The sequence below is a fragment of the Aphelocoma coerulescens genome, chromosome 4 (genome assembly GCF_041296385.1).
Source record: "Aphelocoma coerulescens isolate FSJ_1873_10779 chromosome 4, UR_Acoe_1.0, whole genome shotgun sequence".
Taxonomy (NCBI): Eukaryota; Metazoa; Chordata; class Aves; order Passeriformes; family Corvidae; genus Aphelocoma; species Aphelocoma coerulescens.
In genome coordinates, this window is record NC_091017.1 from 37,058,186 (window position 1) to 37,085,820 (window position 27,635).

Sequence of the window (27,635 nt, forward strand, 5' to 3'; positions counted from 1 at the left end):
TCTGAAAGGTTCAATTCGATACTTCTGTGCTTGCTGTCATCTTCTGTGCATTTCACCAACTCCTCTGGGACATATTTTTGGGCATTAGAAATTACCTACACCAAAAGTACATATTTTAAAATATATTTGAACAATTTTTATTGTAGATTCTGGAAATGCTGACTATTATAGCAACTGATCAGATAAGACAAGGTAAAGAAAGATATGACTGCTTTCTACAGTCACTGTAAATATATTCATTAAATTTTAAAGCCCTAAGATTGGTATGCCTTTCATCTTGCATCACAGGCATATATGTGATTGCACAGATATCACCGTCTTCAAAATATGATTATATTTAGTTAATAAGGGAGAAAATATTGAAGAAAAAGTATTTATTTTCCTTATTTTCTTACTTATGTTTCTTCAATTAAGTATCAGTGTGATTTAGTTTATTTCAAAAAATTATTCATAACATTGCATTTGAGGTTTGGCCTATTTATAAATTTAGTAGCTTGCTTTTCAGTTTTGGAATGACATAGACAGAAACAAGTACTACAAAGAGATTATTCGGCTGAAGAGAACACTGAATGTTCCTCTGATGTACCAGAATCTGTAATGAGTAGCAACAAAAACTTCACAGAATAGTGAGGAAGAAACATCATGAGGCCGGATTAAGCTACAGATTTCCAAAATTGGGATGTACTTGCAGCTGTGAGCAGCCTGAGCAAGGCTTCTAAATAGCTCAACTAAAGTGGAATTCATCAAGGTGGATAAAACTCTTAAAACCAGGATACTTTTCCCCATGGTAATGCTTAAAAAGTACTTATAATTTCATGCCATCTGATCCTCTCATAAGACAAAATTATTACTTTTCAATAATAGCTTCAAAAACATCTCTCTTCAGGTAAAAAAAGAAAGAATATATGAAAATGACACTTCATAGAAAGAAAACCATGAGGTTGACACCCAATGACTTCAGTGTTTATCTGAAAATCAATAAGCACACATTTATATGTGAACACAACCTCACAAGAGATTGTTATATTCACAATCAGTATTTTGGCAGCTCCTCTGATTTACCTCCATTTCAAAACTGTTAATAAATCTTTGCTTTTTCTTCTAGATGCTTTTCCAGCTACACAGAATCTCAGATGCATTCAGAATAGTCTTTGCTTTTTTCTTTCCCTCTCCCCACCCTTTCATTTCATGTCTTCTTATTCTCATCTTTTATTTCTCCTCAGTCCTACTTCCTCTTTTGTTTCTCTACCTTACTGCTCATGTCCACTGATCTTGTAAGTTCTTGTCCCATCTTAAATACATTCAGATATAGTATTTATGCAATAGCTCTAGAGACTGAAGTAAGCATCAGCTGGGTTTCACTACATCTGGAACTGACTGACTTGGCTTCATCACTGGGTCAGGTGAGGGGAGGAGGGTTCATGGCTACCTTGTGGCTTGGCAGCACAACTTAGTGCACCAACCCGTTAGAGTTTGCAGGTATGCACCCTTACCACTTCCTGCCTGAATTCTGGGAAAGATGTGTCTGTTCCCAAATGCACATCATCTCCTGTATGGCAAGGTGGGGGCCACAAACATGTTTGTCATGTTCTAGTAAGTATGCTAGTCTGACCAACAGGGAGATCATGATAGTGAGCACGTTATTTTTCATCCAACAATTTATCTCAGATATTTTGTTCAGATTTAGATCATAATCCAAACAGCAATACACCTTTTACAAGATACTACCAGAGTATAACTTGCTGTCAGAATAGGAGGAGTATATACAATTACAGAAATATTAACCAGATTGTCTTCTATTCCTACTGACTTTTCAGTTTGTGCCAAGAAAAGGAAAAATTTGTTTTTAAAACACTGATCACAAATGTAGATTTTAGCCAATATAAATTGATACTAGAAACTATTCCGACTTTTCCACTGGTGTATCAAATACTTAACAATATTTGTGATTATGTCTCTCCATGTATATCCTGTATATCCTGCTATGGACCCAGTCACCATGGGTCACCGTGTCTTTTAGACCTCTATAAAGCAAAGATTCTAGAAACCGCTTCTTACATCGCTCTTTTTAGATTTTCCTGTATAGATTTTTAACAAGACCTGGAACAGTATTCAGCTGTCTACAGTGTCAGGCCCTGTCATCTCTGGAACACTTCCTCAGCTGAAATAGGAGCTTTCCCACCATCCCATCCAAGACTGTGCAGTTTCACAGTTTATCTTCTCAGTCATGCACAGAACATGCCGATGCATATGCAGATGTGTGGATTTAAACTTTAAAATAAAGTTTGTTTCACAAAGTTTTATAAAATCAAACTTAGTCTCACTTCCCCCCTACTCCATATCACTCTTTTCTTGACAATCCCTCAGAATCTGGACTTAGGGTGGCGAGCCATCTCATCAGGCTTCACATATGGGAAGATACATCTTCTATAATATAAAAATTCCTACTGAATGTCTGCTAATAAATGCCTGATATGGAAAAATGCTTCCTCTTGGTAACACTGTTCATGAAGAATGGTTGAAGACAAATGACAAAATAAAGGGGGTGTGTTGGAATATGGTACACACACAAGGCTGGGACACAAACACAATGAGACACATAACACATAACACAAGTTGCAGTCTAAGCTCCAAATGTAGTCTGAATTAGAACATCAAGCAGAATCCAGACCTCTAGAAGAAGAGTCCATGATCTATTGCAGTAAGACAGCTTTACAATAAAGCCACCCTAATCAGATAAAAAAAAAATCTGTCAGAACACAAGTATCCTGCAACTGATAAATGGTCAACAGCAAATGCACAAGGAAGAAAGCACCAGGCAACCATATAGTGATAATACTGTTTTAGCACCCCTCAACACAGTATTGCCAGGCCAGAGGCAGCTTCTGGTGGTGACACTAGCATAATGTGTCAGAAGAGTTAATTATCCTGCAAGAAAAGGAATATAGACTAGCATTAGCTTGCTTGTTAGCTAAAGAATTCCACTGCTTTAATCTGAGGAATCCCTTAATTTGGAATGGGGGGGAGTAATTTTCCATGAGGAACAAGGAAAATAAAGTCCTGTCATCATGTTTTTACACTAAGGTGATGCTAAAGAAAAAAAAACCCAAACAAACCAAAAAAACCCAACCAACCAACCAACCAACCAACCAAAGAAAAATCCCAAATCAAATCACCAAAATTATTACCTTTTTTCTTATAAGAAAAAATATTTTAAAAAATGTAAATCTCAGATATTAATCCATTGTGACTCCTAAACTAAAAACTCTTTAGTTGTTCAAATCCATGAACATAATATTGAATATTGTGTTTTAAATCTGAAAAATGTACACTTTTTTTTATTGACAGAGATTAAAACACTGCTGTCAGAGGAAAATAATAGTAGTAATTATGATGACCACACATTTAATCCAAAGATACAAGCCCAAAGTTAAAAGATGAAGCTTTGGTACATGTCTATCTTCTCACACATATAGAAAGTTTACTTATGAACAACTTAATTATAAAATGTAAGTGAAATAAAGACAGGATTTTCCAGGGTGAAATAGGAAATTAATAACCCCTTGGAAGTTCTATACAAAATTTAGACAATTGAATCAGAATTTGTATTAAATCGAAAAACGGAAAGCTTTTCTACAATATATTTCATTTCAATGATCTTGATTTCCATCAACACTCCACCCCCTGCAAACTATAACATATGTTTTATTATGGATTGCAAGTTCTACACCCAGTCGAAGTGTCAGTTTCTTTGCTTTCCTCGAGTTGATTCCACTCACTTTCCTGGGCTTACACCAAAATATGCAGCTTGTTTCAGCTATTACACAACTCCCATCTAACTTAGTTATCTACTAAGAAGTTCACCTGAGCTTGTATATGTCCCCGAAGTCCTCTTTTTTCCAGCTTCACTGGACATCACCATTTGCATTAGTTTTCTCATCTTTCTGAGTGAGAGATTTTCCCTAGGTCCCCTAATACTCATCTGGAAGACAGAAGACCAGATATTCTCCACAAACCATATCAGCAGCGAAAGTTAAACTAAAATTCTGCCAAAAATTCAGTCACTACAAAATCAGCTTGTCTATCTTTAATCTCACTTTTGATCTAATTCTGGGATGGATGAGGAAAACAATTTATGGACAAAAGACCTGGTTTTAAAGACAATTTTTAATAACAGACTATATCCATTTTCTACTTTGGATACTTTCAACAGCTTTTAATTTTCAGGATCCTACAAAGCTCCAGCTGTTGTGAAAGCTGCTGATTACGGAGCATAAACTACTGACAAGAGACTTTCTTCTCTTAACCTTCACAAATGTCTCTGTCATAACTTTGCCCTTACTATATTCTACTCTTACTATGTTCTACATGAATGAGATGTAATTGAATTTCATGAAGTAAATATAGTTCTAGGTAAACAATAATAGGGTTAAAAGGTGATGTTGAAAAAAGCCAAGAATGAAACACTCCCACCTTCAGGACTAATTCAATTCTAAAAGATACCTCACACTGACATTTTATTATCAGCTATATTCATTGACTTAACCACTGATAGCACTTTTCTTTAAAACATCTGTAAAACCTTAAGATAGATACAAATAATGAACCATGATGACTGACTACTTTCAAACAAAGACATTTCAGTTTGAAGAATGCACAAAAGGTTTATAATACCAATAAACATAAGGGAGGATTATACACTACATTTTCTAAATCCTCACAGGAAATCTAATGAGACATAAGGCTAATTGTGATTCATTATAAGACCAATTCCAAATATTTAGCACATCACTAGCACAAGGCTCACCCAGTACTGGAAATTAGAAATGAGAATAAAGGAATTCATAAAGTTGAAAATAATATTTTTCATTAAAACAGTGGCACACATAAGTATTCATGAATGATAAAAGTACATGGTAATTTTTTGAACTCTGAATAAATCCATTCAAATTATGCACCCTGTGATGATGGCAAATTTAAACACAGAAACTGGTAAAGAATGAATGATAATTTTCTAAAATAATTTTAAAAATACAATGTTAACAAATTTGCAAGCTGTAAAGACAGATACACAATGTTAAACATCAGAGGACTTCCTAGAGAAGTGAAAAAGCTGTATTTATTCAGCTTTGTGTGGGGAACACTTAGCAGACTATACACATGAATTTATGTAAGTATTCAGTAAGCCTGAACTGGTTTCTATTATGAAAAGATGAGCAATATGGTTAATAGAACAGTAGAGAACATCATTTACTCTAACCAGGCTTTGGTTCAGTCACTCAGAGCACTGCTGAACCCCAGGTAGGGAGGTGTGGATAGCATCAGTGAACTGCAAGTATCTTACCCTGCCTTCAGGCTCAAGGGGTCAGCATTTCACAGACTAAAGGTCAGCTTACTACACATGGTTTCAATACTGTTTAACATTTTCATTAAGGACTTGGATGACAAGACAGAATGGACCCTCAGAAATCTTGCACCTGTCACCAAATTCACAGGATCAAGAAGTAGACTTCTACAAGATGGCCCTTCAGAGGGAACTTTATAAACAGAAGGAATGGGCTGACAAACTGTGAAATTCTACCAAGACAAATGAAAAGTCTTGCACTTGGGACAAAGTCCATGTAAAAATACAGGGATTCACCTGGCTAGAAATCAGCTTTGCAGACAAGGATTCAGGTAGACCACAACTGGAACATGAATAAAGGAGCTTGGCCAAATGCCTGCAAGAATTCCCCTCTAACACATTTTGTGATTCAATGATCCCAGCTACAAAGTAGTCTGTGAAAAATCTGAATTAATGCTAGTGGTTAGGGTTGCAAAAGACAAAGGTGATCCAGTCCATGAAGCCCAGATGGATTTCTGAAAAGCTCTTAACAGTATCCCTCAAGTGTTCATCAAGAGCTTTGAAGGGAGGGCTACATGTTTTACAAACTCTGCCAGCATGACTTCATGTCTCAGTGTGAGTCTAGGGAGCAGTAATACTGACATCAGATAGTAGATGCATGGCAAGCGAGCCAAAAAAAGGTTAAACTGTCCATGTTTAACAGGCCTAGCTTCCCAACGTGATACCGTTCTTTATCTAGATACCATTTCATTTGTTCAAAGTACAGCTTCAGTTTACTCCAGTTTCATCTAAGACTACCCAGAACCTCTGGGGTTGCATCCTTTTCCTGAACATGAGGAATATGCAATCGTGTCCAGCTAAACCATAAATCTAAATTGAATAAACTATTAGTCTGATGCATTGCACTACTTAGGAGCTTTGATTCAAAAGCAAAGACAATTTTTCCACTTAAAAACACACATTTGTTTACCATTAGTTTTCTCTTTTTTCTTATTGTAATTATCTGTCTTGTTCACTAAACACCTTTCAGCACCAATAATAAAAGACACAGAAGTTTTAACAGACAAAAGCTATTTTTGCACTATACTTATGATTCATTCTCCATTCTCTTCATCAAATGAAACAGAACACCACGGTATATGTGCGAAGATAATTAAAATTTCATAATGCAGTAACAAAAAGTCAAGTAAAGTTGAGCCAAACTTCTTTTAATATCTTAATTGAATGACTTGAATTATAAATTATATTAAAAAGAGGATATCAATAAAAATACCACCATCTAGCACTAGTGAAAGCCCAGCTACATGGACTTAAATCTCCAGAGTATATGAATCTCCGAATTAAGAAACTGGAGACCTAAGAGCTGCCACAGCCTCTTGTCTTTCTACAAGCATCATAAACTATTTCTGCCAGGGACTCCCCAGTTATTTGGTGTCAGCCAAGAGAAATGACCAAGGATCATGTCTTTCAGATTCAGGTTCTGAGGGAGCAGTTGTCAATTATAAACTCTTCTGCATCTTTTTGTTTAGCAAATTTCTTTCACTCTATCCATCACTGTATAAAACAGCCTCCTTGTGTAATTTGTCTCTTCAGCAACTCTTGCTACCAGTGCTATCATCATTTACCTACTTTCTAGTTGCTGTCAGTGAAATCAATTGAAATTAATGGTGTCTCACCAAGTAACACATGACCTCAGAAAAATTTACTAGTCAAATGCTCAAAGTGGGTCCACTGTGGAGTATAAAGATATCCAAAATGTCTTGTTTAGTTAGAAGAAATCACCTTTCCTGCTGGAGATTGCTGTGGATTAGGTCCTGTAAACTATGTGTTGAACTCAACTTTTTTTCATCTAAAGTAGTTAAAGCTAACTCAGCTATTTTTCATTAACTTGCAGCATAAATATTCAGTGCTTGACTTATACATTATCCAAAATGCAATGAGGTTTTGCAGTTCCTTTCTTCTATGGGATCTATTAAATCATAGGGAAGCAGAGGACATAATACCTCAAATATTATTAAATGCTCTCTCTCTGTGAGCCGGAAAAATTTGCTTCAAAGACAAAAATTCCATAATTGTAGAAGTATGATATATTCCAAAGCACCAATATTTCTTCTGATCTGAGAGAATGTTTCCTATTCTGCTTTTCAGTTTAACAACTGAATAGCTAAAGTGAATTTCAAAACATCTGCAAATTTAAAGCACCCTTTTGCAATGAAGTCATAATGATGAACAAATTAAAAAATCCTAACACTATATTATGCAAAAATATAGGCACAGAAAAAAATTTGTTATGAGCTATACTTTTACTTTATATTGCAAAATATATATATGGCAATAACTTAATAAAAATGGTATTTGGGTAAGAACAGCCAATAATGTGCATTAGGAATAAAACATAATTAAAAAGACATCTAGTCCATTACTCCTTATAATTTTTTTTTTTTTCTCTTGAAAAGAAATTTCAAAGGAAATGAAGTTGGGTGTTAAACACAGCTTTCTTATCCAGAGAACACGGAAGTGTTAATTCACTGAAGTAACAGTGATAATTGGTTTTGACCTTATTTATTGTAGAATATGTTGCTGAATCTGTCTAAACAAAACCAAAAGTTTATGCAAAAATCAATTTCTGTATGCTTGTTGTATTTGCACATGACTAGTTCAAGTAATACCATTTTATCTAAATGCTAAGAGTTAGCATAAATATTTTCAAGTAATTTTACTAGTATAGATCCAAATTTAATGCTCCTGTTTATTGCAAATACAGATGATGAACACCAATACCGCACACTTGCTGTTGCCTAAAATGAAACATTTAAAATGCTTCAATCTATGAAGTATTTCTGGAGCTAATCAATAATGAAATGGGAATTTTAAGAGGAGAGTTGGCAGCCCTGGTAATTCACAGTTTTACGCATGAAGCTCTCAGTTTATAAATGTAATAATTTGCCAATTTTATTTATTGTGTACCGTCATTTCACTTTCAAATTTCAAGGCTTTTTTCCCAGAATGGTAATATAGTTTCTAAACATTTAAGATCTCTGGACCTGTCTTGAATTTTATATAATAAGCTGATTTTGTAAAAACCATCTCCTCATCCAGTTCTGTCAGGAGAACGAGAGGACAGTATTCTAAAATAGTAATTCAGGATTAAATCAGCTGAACTGTGAACGTGGTTAAAAAGCCTAAAACGTAGCAGAACTACCATATTTCTGCATAAAAAGAAGGGGTCCATGCATCTGTTCTTCAATAGTTCCCTGAAATCCTCAGACTAGAGTTATGAATCAGCTCCTCACAGGAATCTTTAACATAGAAATAAGCACAAATGAAAGCAGCTTAAGGATGAAAGAGATTCTGAAAAATCCATCAACTGGCTGAAGTGTGTATTCGCATTTTGAGGGGAAAAAGAAAGCAAGCAGAACTCTAGGTAGGCTCTGTTACCTGACTGTACAGAGGCTTCTAATTTTTGTTATTCACTCAGGAGAGTTTTACTGTCTTACGAACAGGTGTTTGTGCAAAGGACCAAGACTTCATGTTGAGCTCAGTGACATACTCCAGAACAAGGACTGTGGATACTCTGCTCTCAGCTTTGCATATCTGGTATGTTTCTCCAAGACTAAAGCAGGCAATGGGCTATGCATCTAAGAAGACCAGCACAAAGGTTAAAGGACAACCTAAAGACAGATTGGATTAAGCTGTGACTCTTAGCACTTCAGTCCTGTAAAATACAGTCCTACTCACAGTATCTTCTACCCTTTCACAGACACCAGATCTTGGAATCTGTTGGCAGGTCTCTTATGAAGAAAAGTTACCAGCAGAGTTGCACCTGGACCTCCACTGAAACGCATATTGTTCAACATCATCCATGAGAAGTGGAAAGATTATAAAGTGATAAATTTTTCTGGGATAGGATTTCTGGAGAATAGCTAATCAGGTAGTTTAGGTAGCAAACATAAAAGCTGATTTTCTTAAAGACCTTACTTATGATATTGGCATGCCAAATTCAATATACTTAATTCAGTATTGGTAGTATTGCATGAAGGAAATTTTAAAAATGCCAAACCTTGTTTACAGAATGACAGGCTCTTAACTAGTTAGCATTGCTCAGGTATGAAACCTTTAGAGTATACTTCACAGTTTTAGGAAAACATTTACTCAGTCCTGACAATATGACAATAAAAGGAATTATTAGGTTAAGACTGGTACTCAGAAAAAACTTCCTATGGCACTGTATAAATCCATGTTACATGAGGAACTTGACTGTTTGCTTTCTGTCCCTCCCTCTGTAAAAAAACTTACATTAAAACTTGAAAAAGAACAAAGAAACACAAAAAGAATGAACAAAGATGTGGGAGGTGTTCCATACAAGCAGCTATTAAATGACATGGGGATCTCAGAATGGAAAAGAGATGACTACAAAGGTATGTCAGGAATATAAGAAAAAAAATGCAACAAAACAGTTTCAGAGAAAAGAGATATGGAACAACTGTTCATGGTTTCTTATCATACAAAACTTAATAAACTAAACAGGAGGTGTGCACAATGAAGAAAAAATAGATAGCACTTGTATCCAGGACACATTATATTGTGTCTCTGAAACAGAATACTGTAGATGCTAATTCTACATGGGTCCAAAAAGTAATCAAACCTATGAGTGAGACATCCATCAAGAGCTATTAAAGAGAGGCAGTCTCTGAGAAAAAAAAAATCACTAAAGAGGAGAAAATATTTTAGAAGAAACTTACATGCTTTTGCTTCTTTAGCAATCTTCCCTAAGCACTCTTAGAACAAAGATACTGCACTAGATGCACATTTGTTCTAACCCAGAAAAGTTAACATGTATTTGTTGTTACTCAAAGTAGACATTAACTCGACAGTTCATGAGCAGGAACACAACATTAATCTTTGTTTAGCATCAAATATTTCTTAAACAGCCTACTCAGCAAGTTTTAAAACACTATTAAAATTCCCTCCAACAAATACATCTCTACCACATGTCTTGGTTGGGAAGAATTATAATCATAATGCAAAACAAATTTTTTAAATATGACACTTTCTCCAAACATTTATTCATGCCAGAGTGGCAAACAGATTACTTGTTGGATCCCTACCATCTTAGGCAATCCCGTTCCCAATTCTTATACAAAATAACTATATAAAGAAGGCTTATGTGGTTTTGCTCTCCTCTAGATTTTCACTATTTTGCATCTTTTTTAAAATCTCTTTTGACACAATATTGCACTATGTAAACCTCTGCTTCCCAGCCTTTGTATGACACCTTCTTTTTTACTACAGTCAAAATTGCATTTCCATATAAATCACTTGCTAACCTACTTGAGATTTGACATGATCTGTTTTGAAAATCAGCTTGAGAATCTACTGACAATTTAATTCTGTATATAACACAGGCACAGGGATATTTTGTTAACCTGTTTCCTCATGTTCTTTGGTAGACAATGTTCAGGTTTTCTTGTTGGAGATTGGGGAGAAGACTGGGGTTTTGTATGTGTTTGGATTTTTTTAATATCCAACCACATCTGTAATACATTTGGAAAATTGCACAGATGTTTTTAGGCTGTTGATAGTATCACAGAATCATTTAGGTTGAAAAAGACCTAAAAAATCATCATGCCAAATTTTAACCCAGCACTGTTGAGTCCACACTAAACCATGTCCCTAAGTGTCACATCTACACATCTCAGATAATACTCATCCAACTAAATGAGGGCTGCAGTCAGCAGAGGGAGTGGAGTCAGACGATTTCATCTATTTCATGATAGACAATTTCATCAAATATATGCAACCCATACCCACATAAATATTCCTACTGAATTCAGCTTGCATGTAACTCTTTAACAAATACATAAACAATTATTATATGCAATTATGAGATGTTTATTTCTGAGGATTTAGAAAGCCAGGAGTGATGAGAAGCAATTAGTCTCACAGTTTACAATATCACAGACCACTAAAATAGCTTAAACTGCAGTACTTGATATTCTTTCTGCCCTAACCATACAGTTGTCAATATTTATACCAAGTTTTAGCAGCTTAAATTCTGGCATGACACACTCAACTCTATACACATACGAGTATTTTTAGCAGTGACAGTATATTAGAAGCTACTTACAAACACTGAGAGATCTGTGCTATACTAACCAGGTAAATGCTTGATAACAAGAGACTACGACTTACTGAAATAAAATTTAAAAACCAAACCAAACAAAAATAAATAAAAGAACAATTTTTCATGTATATCTTCAACATACCAAGTAGTTCTATCACTACAGGATTAAATAGATCCTAATTCCCTGAGTTTAAATAACAACATGTAAATTATATTTTCCTTCATTCAATATATAACTTCAGAAAATGAAGTTAAATACTAGTCAGAAACAACAATTTATCATGCTGGAATCCTTTTATCCAAGCACTTTGTGAATGTGCTAAAACAATTAGCATTTTCAAATATATGTACTAGCAACTGTTACAAAGTAGACCAATAAGATTAATAGATGAGTTAAAGAACAATATCCTGCCTTAAAAAAGAAACCCTTAACATATTTTTTGAAGTGAATGGATTTTCAAATGCTTTAGGGATGATGAGATCAATTTATTTTCATTAAACTGTAATAATTTCACAATTTTAATATTGAAAATTAATTTATCCATATTTTCTTTGACATATTGAATAAAATATTTCCTTCACTGTATACTTCAGTTAGCCAAAAATACATATGAACTAGAATAGTTTTAAACTGCAAAAGCATACAACACAAAAAACCCCTCACACTATGGAATAACTATATTAAAGAGAAAAAATATACCAAATTCAAAAGCTATGGTGAAATGCTACAATAAATCTTTTAACTGTCCTATTATTTTGAGAAATTAAGTTAGGAATGAAATTTCCTGAAGTAAGAAAACTTTACTGGAACCTAATCCACCATGAACAATGAGGGAACTAAAAGGTTTCTTCTTTAATATATTTCTTTGCATTGCAGGTATTCTTGAGCCAATTTCTTCTTACTGTATGTTATTTGAGGACATTCAAGAAAAAAAATTTCCCAGTGCAATGTAATGCACTTCTCTTTAAGGTCTAGTGAGAAAAGTTCACAAGTTTTGCAAAATTGGAATTATTATTTTTCGATTTAGTCCATTTACAGAATTTTCAAAGTACTTTCATAAAACCTGGTACATAACTGTGTCTTTGGATTTTCTTTTTACAGTGGAAATGTCGAATATTCTAAAGAAATCCATATGTCTCAGAGATTACTCCAAACCTTCTACATTCCTCTGACTAATGATTTTTTAATTTTTATTTACCCAAATGTGAGAACAAAACCAAAGCACGCAGAGTAAAGGAGTTACTAAAAAACCCAAACCAGATCTTTCTAAAAAACCCCAAATCACTACCAATAGGACCAAACAAAAACCAAAATAAAAAACCCCAAACGATAAACCAACAAGCCAACAAGGAAAAAACCCAAACCCAAAAAAGTTCTGAATAAAATTACTTAGTAGCACTTTTCTACAGTGAACATTACTGCTTGATATTTAAAAATCACCAGTAGGCAAAAAAAGCAAAACAATGAATAGATTAATCAAATGGATTTCTTACTAAATAATACTTTAAGAGCTATTAATATTCATGATAGTTCCAGATGAGCAATTCTGTCTTGAAGTAGAGATACTTAATGCTCTTGCTCGTGGATTAGCTGGTGATTGTCTCCTTTAATGGCCAGTTATTACTCCTTATGTTCTGATAGCATCTTTCTTCTCTCCACCTCACCCCCAATATGAAGAAAGACAGCTTCCTTTAAAATAGTTGATAAAGGAAACTAGTTATAAATTACTATTTTAAATTCCCTTGAAATTTCCTTAAAATATCTACATAAAAGCTTTTGTGGATGTTGGGACATCAGTCATAGCCTAAACTTAAAAGTATACTGCTCTGCAGAGATGAAAATATTCTCATAATTCACAATGTAAAAAAAAAATATTAGCAACAATACTGTAACTCACCACAGATAACTGATTCCTGAGAAACAAGCAATAGATCAATTACTGAGGTACTTTGCTAACCACAGCCAGATATGTGTAATTGTTTGGTGTTTACTTTTTCCTCACCATTCTGTGTCATTCTCCAGAATGAGCTCACTGAAAGACACACAAGACTTCAGTCTCTGGCATTTTGAGCCAGTAGCAAATGCCATGCAAGTCAATCTCTACCAATCCTCTTGTCTGAAACAAAGCTGCTGTAACTAAGGTGTTTTGTTCCAGTCCTCTTCCTCTGCAATCCTCTGTTTCACAGTGCTGTCTCTGGTAACTTACATGACCAAAGCAGGCAAAAGCTTTCAGGTAAATGCACTGATAGGATTAGAGAACAGCAGAGCTGAAGGCTCATAAATGAAATCTCCTCGTTTCTTCAGTATGACACCTGAAGACACTGTGAAATATTTGTTTTATTTACTCACACAAACCTAGGATGGCCTTAAATTTGTTACCTGATTCCCCAAAAACATGAAAAAAAATCAGCTGGCATCAAATTGAATTGACTTAGTGGCATGTGAGAAATTTCAGGTACACTACTTCAATCCATGAAACCTTAGATACTTCCTTGTTTCTAATGATCAGTTTAAAGTCCTGCCCACTCAATAGAAGAGGGTACATTTTCTTCCAGCTGAGATTCTCTAGATTGAAAATACATATAGCACAGGTAAGAATTTGAGAGATAGATTAGGTTGAGCAAAAAAAATTACCATGAACTCCAATAGCTCCTGCTCAATGTGATGTTAACTGGTGTTTCTAGAGGTTAGTGGTGAAATATAACACCCTCTGGAACAATCTAATACGCTCAAACTGTTGCTGAAAAGGAATTATTGGTAGCAGGAGACAGAATACTACCTCTTCCTCCCTCAGAAATGTTTCCTCCACTATTTGTTAACATGTTTTACTATTGAAGACCCATCACGGTTATAAAGCTCTGACTCAGATTACACACTAAATACAGTATTTGGGACCTCATTTGAATTAATTGGAAATATAAAATCCGTAAGTATTTTTTGAATTACACTTTGTGGACTTCAAGATAACTTAAGGAATCCAGTGGGAATTCTCATTTATTTCATTTAGTAATTCAATATATGCCTTTTTAAAATTTAGATACTGTTGTAGGGTTGCTCATTTTTGTTTTGTTGTTTTTTTTTTAATTCTGGTCTATTTTGCTTCAGAAACAAAGATTCATATTTCAAAAAAAGAATTTCTGAACGTGCACCTGTAATTATTGCATTTGACAACTTAAAATAGAAGTAGAGCTATTATAATGAAAGCAGTGATGCTTTAGAATATTTTTCAGGACTGAGAGAATGCAATAACTAAGAATGTGTGTTCATAATGAAGCACTAAGTATTTATAGGAACTTCTGGCTGCTTCTTTTCCACGTGATTCAAGACACAACAAAGCACTGATTTTGACAGTCATTAGTCACTGGCCTCAAAGTTTCTCCTAAGAGGTGAGCCCAAAGCGAGTTCCATAATTTTGGACCAGATCAAAACCTTCTGTAACATCTGCAGTTACTGGAGGCACGTAAATCATTTCATACAAATACTTCAGCAACAAGCAGTGCTTGAAATCCAAATTTGGTATCTGTGACCTGAATGTAATTTCAAAACTGAAGGTACTTTTAAATACATACGGTGTTAGCATGTACGGTAGCAACATACAAGATCCCAAGTACCAGCTGCACAACAGATTAGGTATCCTTAAGAGTGCCAAGTATACCTGAAAGCACAAGCAGTTCCAGTGAAACTACAAAGCATCATTAATAGAAGAATGACAATTAGGTCATATTTTGTTTTGTCTAGATAACTCTCACACTTTCTTGTGTGTCTAAGGGTAATTTTTATAGTCAAGTCCTCAATGTTCACAGCCTTTCTATGGCCCCTTTTTTTGAGTGTAGGACAACATCAAGAATAGTCCTACACTAGCAACAGAAATCTGAAAGACATTGCTATTTTTTTTCCTTCATTTTATGCAGGAGGTCAATTGTTACATAGAACAGTTAGTTCAATTATGTACAATAAATTTGGGGTTTATATTAATTGTATTCAATCAGTTTTATGCAGAAATGTCTAAATTAGTGTCATTATTTCTACAGAAATTACAAAGAGAAGTGCCTATGTATACATCTGCTGAGTGATCAAACAGAACAATTTATTTTCTTGTGGTATGCCTTGAGGTATTACAACCCACCATGAAAGCCACCTGAAGTACCTGCTTTGAAATGTTATTTTGTATTGGAGGAAAGCAAATAAGATTATTTATTTTAGAAAAGAACACTAGAAGAAAAACAAAAAGAGACAACGTTTACAGGTAACACAAAATTATCTTGATACCATAGGAGACATTAACCAAAGAAAGAAAACAGTTTAAAAATAAAGGAAGCACATTGGTTGATATTTAGTTTATAGAACACATAAAATGAACAAGAAACTGTATTCCACACCCTTTTTAGCTTCTGTTTGGCTCCCTCATCTTAGGATTTTGCCTGCCTTTTCAGAAAAACATATCCTTCCTTGTCTAAAAAAATGTTTGCTGATAAAAAATCCTTTAGCTTGGGACTGGCTGAAGAAGGAATGCAAAGAAAAGCAAAACAAAACACTAAGATGGAAGTGGATCACTTTTAGGATATAATTTTACATGACATGGCCAAAGCAGTGGAGGACCGAATCAGCTGATACCTTCAGTCTCAAGCTCTAAAAACCTAGCTAGAGCTAAACTTTCTGCTTTATCTACTTGTGTTAGAGGAAGCCATTTTTTAGGTTCCTCTCTGCACACACTATCGATCTAGTTAAATTGTTATGGAATACAGCAGACAAATAACTAGGAGACAAATGCTATAGCACCAAAAATTACTCCTCATGATATGAGTGAAAACAGCCTATTTCCAGAAAACCACAGTGGTCTTACCAATAGGTAAAACCTTACACAGGCCAGTAAGCATCTTTCATCCACTTGCAACACTCTGTGAATCTTGGCAGAAATACTCCAGGTTGAGAGCACCCTTTCAGACATTTTCTTTGTTTGTTACTGCCTCAGCATCTGACCTTCTGAAGGGGGAAAGGGACTTTTTTTCTTCCACTGCATATAGTTATTTACATTTGGCTGTCCAGTTTATTGTGAATCCATTCTGTCAGATAACATTAGACTGTTGAAAGTAAATCACAGAATACAAGTAAGCATTTATATGTATGTATGTATAGATACAGAATTATGTGCATATTAATATCTTTAAAACAGCCTATGCTTCATCTTTGCCCTTAAGGTGCTTCCTTTTCTACAGCTGGAGTTAAAATTAGAATTGCTGGTATTTGTGAGGACAACTTCTAACTAAGTATGCCAACGAAAAAAAATCCTACCTGCAAATGCTAATGAAAGAAGACTGATAATTAATCCCAAAGACAGGCATTCATATGTAAATAAAATGCAATTGTGTAAGTCTTTGAAAAGAAACTTCTTCAATGGAGTAGTTTGTTCAACAACATAGTGAAGATTATTTTTAATCCTATCTGTGTTCAAAATCTTACCTAAGTGTTTTTAAGTACTACTTGAAATCAAAGCTGGAAAAGTGCACACCAGTAGTATGCTTGATTATCACTACCCCCTTTTTAGGCCAAGACAGAGGACACAAATTTCCCTTATGCCTTTTCTTACACCTTCTCCAGCCTTCTCACTATTTTTTCAAAAATTCTTCTGTGCTTAATAGAGAATGCTGATGGACAGTTGCCTTTAGAAAATGAGATCTCTTTAATGTTCATCAAATTCAAATACAACCTAAAGGATAATTTGTTAACTACTGTACATTCTATATTTTAACAGTGCTAGGTACAAACTGGCTTGAAAAGAACCCTTGTGGTATTGCTATGTATAAAAACTGTGGTGCTGTGACCCCTATTGCCCTTGCCCAACCTCTACCACCTTGTCTTAGCATTTCTGTGCTCATATGACTCTGACTTCTGTTACAAAAATAAAAAAAAAGAAAAAAAATACACAAACAACTCTTTAAATTGTGTGGAAGCTTTGAATAGGATCAATTTCTCCTTCATCACAAAGCCAAATTTTCTTCACTGCCATTCTGAGTGAATAAAAGTTGGCAACACATATTCCAGCAGTTGCACAAACTTCAAGGAGAACTTGACATTTCTCAAATCCACCCCTTCACTACAAGTAGGGATAGAGGCAATTCCACTGGGAATAGCAGGGATTAAACTGAGATTAGGTTCCATATGTACATTAAAATGGTAGATATAAAGGAATGAAAAGCCCATGAAAAACACTGTCAAGTTCAATTGATGGGATCGTGCAAGAGGTCAAAAATTCTAGAAGCACTTTTTAATTTAAAATAAAGTTTATGTCTAAGTGTTTCTAAATAACAAATAACACTAGAATATTTTAGAAGACAATCCCCTGTAAATACCATTACTCAGTTATAATCTTTCACTCACTATATAGCAATGACAATAATTTGAAAAAATCTTTCCTGTTTTGTTTTCTATTTGTTCTACATGTTTGAAAGTGTCTGAGCTGGTGAAAAATAATCTTTTCCATATTGTAAAATGGGATCATTTCAAACATATTTTTATATAACATATTATAACATATAATGGAACAAAATTAATAAGAATATTAAAATTAATCATTAAAATATAATAAAATAGAATGTAAATTTGAAAATATTTAAGTATTTAAAAGAAATTCCTAGCAAAAAAACAGGTTTATTTATATTTGGAATAAGTATTTGCAACCTCCCTATGTCACTTTATTAAAGAAAATTAAAACATTTAATTACTTTGTAGGTGGATGCTTAATTGAGATTTTTTTCGTGGAATAGCATGTGGAAGATGTGTTGTGAGTGCTTCTTGTGTACATATCTATACATGAATCTTGTTCCCTGTCTATATTAATTGTCTGTGTCCTGGTAAATCCAGACTTGGCATTATGAGTACCAGCTCACAAGCTTTGCTGTAGGCGAACAACACGGGCCTCTGGAGAGGGGCTGACACATTTGCCTTACCTTGGCCTGGCGTGGCTTGCATGAAGAGCTTGGTTTCAGCTTTGTGTCATCTTGTTTAGCCCTAAGAACAGTAGTCGAGGGACCAGGTGCCTCATTCAATTTGTTTTGGTTTCCCTTAGTTTAGTATACTTTTATAGCATTATATAATTTTTGTTAATGCTAGTGAGGTAGGTCAAACTGACTGAATTCAAACTCTCTTGAGACAAAATGAAATGGAACTACCGTTAATCCTCAAATTTATTTCAAGAGTATTTATTCTACCTTCATTACAGAGCCTAATGTTATGACACATTTCTTTGACTTTCTGGACACACAACATACAATGCAGTAGCAGCCGTTTTTAGGTTTTATTTTTCATTATGTAATGAATACATATAAATTTTATTAACAACACAGAAGAATGAATCTTACTCTAGAAATCATCTTCCAAGATAGCCTTACAGTTTTAAACAGGGTCTTCTCCACTATTCTATTGCAACAAGGAAACCTAAATGATTCTTAATCTTGCGTAATCTAATGTTTTCATTACCATTCATATTAAGGCAATGCTTAACATACCATATGGAAATTATTTTCATTATTCAGAAGTCCATTAAAAATATATAATGAAAAGCTATTCTTAGGTCTGGAGTTTTACAACTATACAAAATAGTCCCTCAGAGACACATCAAAATCTTATTTGGAAGAACTATGTTATACTTCCATAAATACAATGTTTGCAAAAAGCATGCTAGCGCTTTAAACATGTCTTTAACCTTCTTGGATTGCTACATATGTTAAAGGCTTCAATAGCAGTTTCTCCATCTGTGCACACGATCAAGATCTAGAAGTACAACATCTAGCCATATAATCATAGCTAATGTGTGTATTTCTACAGATGCTATATAATTCCATACATTTTTGTAAGCCAAATTTGTATCACAACCTATTAAAAAGAAATTAAGGTATTTCCTAGTGTTTTGCTGCTGCAGATCCATTAATTTATCTCACCATCACAATGCCCTAGTATCTCCCATTTTCTTCCCCCACCTCATTTCTTGGCTCTGCTCACACTTCTTTTGCATGAGTTATGGTCTGACCCTTCACTTAATCAATTCAGGTCACACAATGGGATTGGGGTGGGATCTGGAGGGTGAGTATTTTTCTGCTGACTTAGTAAGTGACTCAGAAGAGAGACTGTGACTGTTAGTACACTGTAAGAAAGGCAGTCAGATAACTTCAGGTAGCAGGATCAAGTTATTTTTAGGAGCAGTAAGTAATTCGATCAGCTAAGCTGCATCACAAAATCACACTTTCTGAAAGACTTTCGGAGAAAGAAAAATCTAATGCAACAGTCAAAACTAAGAAACTTTCAGGAAGTCTGTCTTGATTATTCATTTCAAGTTTATTCTTCTTGCTTTCCATGCAGCTATTTTTAATTTTTCTAATACCAATTCATTACTTTTTAGTTTAAAACTTAAGGCAGTTTTTTATCCTCTTTTCATTTGATATCATCTGAAGTGGCTGAGTGCTCATCTGCCCAAAGATAAAGTACAAGCAGACTAAAGCAACAGGCTGTAATTACTCAAAATGAAGATACATTAATGGACTAGTCAATGTATAATAAGTAATTATAAAAAGAATTTAGGACAAACTTGATCTTCTGTACTGCCACGTTACTCAGTTTGGAGCAACAGTTTTTAAACCAAAGTTAGATTTCAAGATTCAATCTTAAATTTGAGGTAGATAAGAGTGAAAAATCATCATTTCTTATCTGGATATAACAAAATATATGGATACTACATTTAACATACTGTATAAAAGCTCTTAACACCTTTCTTCTGTCTGCTAACCCAGTGGTTTGATCAAGGTGTTTGCTTGTACTGTGCACATTTGTCCTGAGACCCCTTTGGCATCCAGGGAACAAATACCTTGCAAAACTACACCACAAATCCTTATCTCCTTACGAGTCCTGTGAAGCTGTAAGGCACCCAATAAAAGTGGTACATTTGTTGCTGGGTTTGTCAAGAATGCTCTGATCAGCACTCATAAATAAAGGGTATGGGGACGTATTTCTGTTCCATTGATTATGTCTTGACCACACTACTTTCCACTAGTGCACAACACAGACTTAGCAATGCATGTTGGCATCAAGAAAGATTAGCCATGAATTCTCCATTACCAAGATCCTTCATAAATCTAGAAGCTACTAGGTATCATTGATTTCTGCTAAAAAGTTTTCTGCTATGCCATGACTACTAAATTGCACGAATTTAAATAAAGCATCCAGACGTTTCAATACTCAGAAATCAAACCCTGCCATTTAGGAAAACAAAGCAAGAAAGATAAAATAAGGCAGAAAGAAAAGACTAGTCTTGGTACTTACGAAAAGCTCTGTAGAACTCCTCTAGAGCTAGGTGCTTGTCACCGTTATAATCATCATATTTCAGCAAATCGAACACAGAGCACTCAGATGGTTCCTTGCCAAGCTCATCCCGTTTTATTACCTGACAAGAAAATTATAACCATGAAATTACATTTGAACTCTTCTAGTTCTCTGGTATAATTAATTGTTTCTAATAATCATTTAATAGATCATTTTAAGGTTGCTGTGGGGCAATGAACTGCAACTGTGTAAAGTCAGGGATTTCCAGTTACTTTGTAATTATTTATTAGAGTTTTAAAAGTTAATACCTTTAGGACAGACTCTCTGAAATTACACAAAAGTTTTTAGAATATACAGACCATCCATATAATGGAGATAGACTGAAGCACTATAAAGACACTGAAATTTTAAAGCTGATTTTATTTTTTATGTACAGGAATGGTGATTAAGGAACATTCAAATATACCTAAAATAATAATTTCCAGAGTACAAATGGCATAATGTCTTTTTCCTTTAATTCCTAACCATAGAAACCAAATGCAGACAATTTCAAAAATAACTAATATGAACTCTTACTACCCTACTAATTGTATCAACTTCTTACAGGCTTTTCACAAGCCTATTACCTTAACAAAGACCTGTTACATAAGTAGCTGACCTGAAAAGGCTCCTGTTTCTAAATGGGGACACATAGAATTTGTAAACAGATCATAATTAATAGCTATTCAATTTTTAACTCCAATTAACTTATCCCAGAGCAATGTTCTTTAATAAATGCACCATTATTTTTTTTTAAAATCTGTGTATGTTGTAAGAGATCCCCTTAGATTCCAGCCGAGGAATATTTAAGATGCTGAGAGTAATTCAGAATTGTCATATTACATGGGGCCATGTATTAGAAGTACTATCACATAACTGAAAGAGCCAAAACTGATGTAACTTTTCATAATATTGCTCAGTTTACAGTTTTGTATCAGGCACAGAAGAAAGAACTGTAACTATAGTTAATTCCCAGGTAAAATAATTACTCTTCCAACCCTTTATCAGTCTCCCATGATAATTGAAAAGCCATTATATTTATATTAATAGAGGATATCTTCTGAAAAACAAGGGATACAGGGGCTTTTATGTTTCAGTTGCTCTGCAAAGGAATTCATTCAGTTACTATTCATGTAAACACAAAATACCTAAAAGAATAATAGGGAATAATAGGAGCATTAGAGGAAAAAGAAAAGACACATTTTATGCTACCAGAAGTCATCTCCTACATAATAATATAAAAGCATTATAAAAGATAATCACCTTGTTAGTACATTAGAGAGTATGAAAACCATTTACAAAGATAAGAAAAATCACTACAAAACCACCTTTTGCTATTATCAATTAAAAATACATACTATGTTGCCTGAATATTAGTGCTAACTACCTCCTATCCTTTAAAAGCCTTTTTATTGAGCTCACATTAAAGTGAATTAAGAAAAAATAAAATTGTGTAGATCTTGCAGCTGGTACATTAAGGACAAAAATGCAGTCTGGGAAAAATTAGTAACCCTAAACCCATTACAGTTTAGAAGTACTAAATATGTAATGGTGTGTATTGGAAACTTTAACAATCACTGAAATTTTAAGGCCTTGGACATTTAGTATGAGAAGCATTGTTCCTCTCATTGTTTCAATGTTTTAAATGCTTGCTTTCATTATCTTCAATTGTACAAATAAGGATGAAACTTTACACTTAGGTGTAAGTCAAAGGTTGAAGAAAACCTTTTTTAAATCCCCACAAACACCTGCCTTTATAGTATAAGCTTTTAAACCTCAAATTAGTGTTCTCAGCTTCCATTCTTTGAACTAAAATCTGTTATCTGTTAAAAAACGACCAATTGAAAAGCAGCATATTTTAAAAAAGAAGAATCATAATTTAAAAAATATTAGAATTATTGTGCTATTTCCAATAATGATACTATAGACAGGTACGTTTCATCATCCTGGAAATTATTTAATTTTTTTCCTCAGTAGATCTATCATTTTGATTACAGATATAAGATTCAATGTTTATTTTTGTATATATATCTTTATGCAGATGATATACTTTGGAGTTCTTTGGAAAATACACTCGCTGTTGATAAACCCTCCAAACACGTCTGTGAGGACAGATTTTAGAAGGTACAGACGTTGATTTATATGGTGATTACTCTTAATTATCTGTGATTTGCTGCTAGAAGAGCTGTTCCAACCTGAATTCTCTTGTGCAGGATCTAGCCATGTCCCAGCTTTCCAATGGGATCTTGTGGATCAGATCAACTCTGTGATCAGAAGCAAAGTTCACCTTTATGGAAATTTTGGGTTGTTGGTTGGCTTTTCCTTTCGAAGGGGTGGGGTTCTATCACATGAGATATCACTCAGAACTAGGTAGAAGTCAGGTGGAGGTGGTTTGGATTTTGAAAAATTACCTGTTTCTGTAGCAGCTTGAAGTTCAGATCAACTGTGATATGAAGTTACAAGCTAAATGATTCCAAGAAAGCCAATATGACATGCCTGACAAATTAAGGTTGCCCACTTCCTTATGGAAGTTTTTTGCAAGACATTAATTTACTTAAAAGCGTAGGATAAATAGAATAAAATTCCAGGCATACGATACACCATCATGTAATCACACTTGTGTTTCACAGATGATCCAACAATGTGCCTTAAATTTTAAATTCTATTAATCTCTGTCCATGGAGAAGACTAAAATTCAAGGAAACTGTTTCTTAAGCCAATTCTTTAAACCCAGACTGTCTACTCCTTGGTTAAACTAAACAGACAGCGTTGTTCAGGAGGCAGAATAAAAACTGGGAAAATTTTCAGCAAGTCACATGCTAGAAACAAAATACTATAAAGGTTAAAGCCTGATTAAGATTGTCTGTACAATTTTATGGTTGTGCCATACAAGTCAAACACAGATTATTTGATTTCAAACCTTTAAGATGAAAATTCATACCAGAGAAGGTTAGCAAATATTTATGCCCACAATTTTTAGTGTGAATTTGCATAAAGACAGTGAAGAATTTACTTTCCATATTATAAACTGGTAAAAGGCAAAATATACAGGAAACTGTTCACGGTTCATTGTGAAACCCTGTAAATGCTGAAAACTTAGAAACTTATCTATATTTTCAAATTAAATATGTCTTTTCCAAATTATGACACTTATCCATCACAATTTAATACTCTTTGAAACACAGAGGAAGGATTTTCATTTTTTGGAAAAAATTACATTTCTAAAAGATATAGCACACAATTATCTATTTCCTATGAAACACCATACTATTACCCCAGTTCAAATCCTCTCAGAAATTTAGTCAGTACAACTCCAAATTTTAGAACACTGGGAAACATAATCTGATTAAAAATTACAAACTGCACATCAGAATAGATTGTGTCATTCGTTTTAATCTGATTTCTGATAGTCAAAATGAAAAATCTGCAGATGTTATGAAACTAGACCACAAATAACATAACACAACTTTTGTTAGGTCACCTTACCTGAAGTATTATCAGTGGTTTTTTGTTTGCTTGTGATTAATGTTCTTTATGTACCTCCCCAAGGAAACTGCTATATAAATACAACTACACACAAAACCTTCCTTTCAATCAAATATGGTCATTCAATGTGTGTTCATCTTCCCTAAAAACAAGTACCTCATCACTGCAGTGCCACTCAGGGCTCGATAAAACACCAAGTACATCAGACACCAAAAACTGTGAGAAGTGTGCTTCAAATTAATTGTGACTGCACAAGGGGGGGTTCAATTACTTGTTCCACCATCTTCCACAGCAGTATAACCTTTTATAAATTAAAAGAATTGATTATCATGAAACTAAATTGATAATAAAGGTTGGTAAATTGTTCCTTGCTTTAACTTCCCTTAATCTAGTTAAATCAATATTCTTATAATTTACCAGCAAGTTCTGCAGGGCAGCAACACCATAGTCTTACTTGGTGTCTACAGTAGTGTGATATCTTTGATAAATGTAGAGTGAGTAAAGATACTGGAGTTCTGCATCACAGAATGATGCAGAGACTCGTGAGGATATGGGTATCTGCACTGCTAAACCCACACAAAGTGGCCTATAGAGGCATGTACTCAATTTCATTTAAAGGCATTATCTCAATACTACCCCAAACCAATCAAGTTACATAGCTCAGACATGAGATCTCTTTCTGCAAACTGCTCCAATGAAAGGCACATTTCTCTGTCTTTCCAATTCTGCACTTAGCAGAGGGAAGACCTAATCTGACTCAGAAGATATAAGTGTGTCCTTAGGTGTCTGCAAATATAATGCTATAGATGCTTAGCTCACGGTGTAGGACCAGAATAGGTATTAGGGCCACAGAGATAGGCTGGGTAAAATTCTGCATCTCAGAACTAAACCCAGAACCACCAGCACTCTGAGCCTGTGGCTCTGGACTTGACCAAGATAAAACATGAGAAATGAGTGCAAAAAGAATCCTGCACCATTATACTTTGTGTCCACTTCCAGATAGCACCAGTCCTTGAACCTCCTCAAGAAATGAAGCTTACTCCTGCTGCCTTCACGGCCTGCAAGAATATAATTGGAAATGCTTCTACCTGATAAAACCAAATGCAACTAAGGAAGATCAAGATGTTACAGTTTGCATGAGGATCACAGTGTTTGTAAGCTTTATCTAACTACTAATTCCTAAAAGAGTCTTAATTTCCACCAATTTTAAAGTTTCATGTAGGGTTCTTATTTTTATTTTGAACCTAGAATTGAGTATAGAACATTTACTTTTTCCTAGAATAGTGATAGTAAAAATAGATAATGCAACCTAAATAATATGTCCCTAATTAATAGTAGAAAATAAATAGAACTACAAATCAACATGGAAAATATTCTTCTGCTTATGTAACATGTAGGGAAAACCAAAGTTGATTAAAAACACAGAGAGAGACTCATTATTCCTTCTCTGAGCTCCAAGTCCTCCAAATAACTCTTAATAACAGCACTGGTTAGATGCAAAATCAGAAGTCATGAAGGTAAAAATTTAAATGCCAAGGTCCAACAAAGTATTTTGATCAGTTTGAGAAACCAAGTCTGACAGAGATGTAATTTATGTAAGTTGTATCTCTACAAACAAGTCCCATAAAGTTCTGGCTGGCATGAAGTGCCATTCTGTATTGTCATTAATACAGAAATACAACCAAAATAACTGCGGAGTATTTTCTTTTTGCAGATGTAAGGAAGAGGTTTTATAGAAAAGTAATGTATTTTCATTTGTCTTATATTAACCTGGTAAATAAAGGAAATCTATTCAGGTATTTGAAATTATGGATACTAGTTTATAAATAAGGATGTTAACTTCTTTCTTTGACTCTAAAAATGGATCATTGAAAGGAGGGAAAGGAAGAGGAAAATTTATTATTATTACTATTATTATTATTATTATTATTATATATTCAACTTGCTTTCAGGCTATGTCACTTCCCTTTTCTGTAAAATTTTGCTTTCTGAGTTCACTAGTGTAAGAAATAAATAGAAAAAAAAAGCATCTCTCAGTCTAATCAAGTGTAGATTATTTCACTTCACATACTTCTTCCTTCAAAAAGGAACTTGAATTTCATTGTTGAGAAAGATGAAACATTTTTAGAGCTTATGCATCTTGCACTGATGGCAACCAGAACAGGCTTACTGTTTATAAAATGGCAGTTCCACCACAGCAGAACGACTGCATTCATAACTGGAAAAACACGTTACTCCCATGCCTACCCATAACACTTCTACTCTTTTTCCTCTTCCATATAGAAAAACAGTATGGAGTAATCAAGCAGTCTACAGTGATAGAAACACTAGTATTTCATTTACAAATTTTTATTAAATTCCAGTTTGGTATTGCATAAGATAAAATAGATTAAAAAATTAGTCTGTTAACAACTGAATATTCATAGCTAACCAGAAGATTCAATTATCTTCCATTAGGCTGGATTCATTTAAAATGTTTCAAAGTGCTTTAAAAACAAATCAAACCCTTCAAGGAACCACCTCATCTTACCAGAAACCTTGCAGATATGTTGATCAGAGATGATGAAGATGATGAGAATCCTGCCTATTTCATGGTTTGCAATTTTGGAAAGATACATACTCTCTCTGGTTAGTACCTACTTCTCAAAACAGAGTGGTCTAAAGTGTTAAATTTGTAAGTTCTTTCAAAATCACTTTCCAATATAGGATTTGGAAACTAAAATATTAAATGAATCAGAGTCAGCGATTAAAGCAGTCAAGGAAGAGTTTACATCAGAAAAAAATGTCCATTTAGCCTGCATGGACCTACATAATCCCACTGTTTTCCTATCACATTCACACAGTGTATGGGAGTTAAAATTCTTTTTAGCTGCAATTCTGTGTTGGACTACACAACTGTTGGGGTCTCCTCCCCCCGCCTGTAGCCCCGGGAGCCCTGAGGGCACAGACACACGGGGTTTCCCTGCCCCTGCTCAGCCTCGTTCCCCATTGGTTGGTTTGTGTTCCCCTGCGCGGGCAAAGCAGCTCGGGTGCTGACTGCAGCAGAGTCCCTCAGCAGAGCCCCGGCCATGCGGCTGGGGAAATAAACATCTCTGAAACATCTAGCAAGAATCCGTCCGTATATATTTGTTTTCCACGGGACTCCTGGTTGGATATAGGCGTGTTGCAGTATCCCCACTGTAACACACAACCATGAAAAATATTATACCCAGTGTTGCTGCCTGTTCTGAGCTTCCCTTCCCCCTCCCAAAGACACGTGCTCCTGCCCATGTGCTCTGAACCCCTTTGTTCTAAGCGCGGGCAAAACCAAATGTAACTCAGACTCTTCA

The 27,635-nt window shown here is 34.6% G+C and overlaps 1 protein-coding gene across 19 annotated transcripts in view; it reads right to left on the reverse strand.

Annotated features, from left to right (window-relative positions):
- Window positions 1-27,635, reverse strand: part of FSTL5 (follistatin like 5) — a 386,298-nt gene that overhangs the window by 100,895 nt on the left and 257,768 nt on the right. For all 19 annotated transcript variants that reach the window (XM_069013600.1, XM_069013606.1, XM_069013602.1 and 16 more), the window contains one exon: window positions 20,782-20,902. In XM_069013600.1, coding sequence (XP_068869701.1) covers window positions 20,782-20,902 — 121 coding nt within the window. The remainder of the gene's footprint in view (window positions 1-20,781; window positions 20,903-27,635) is intronic.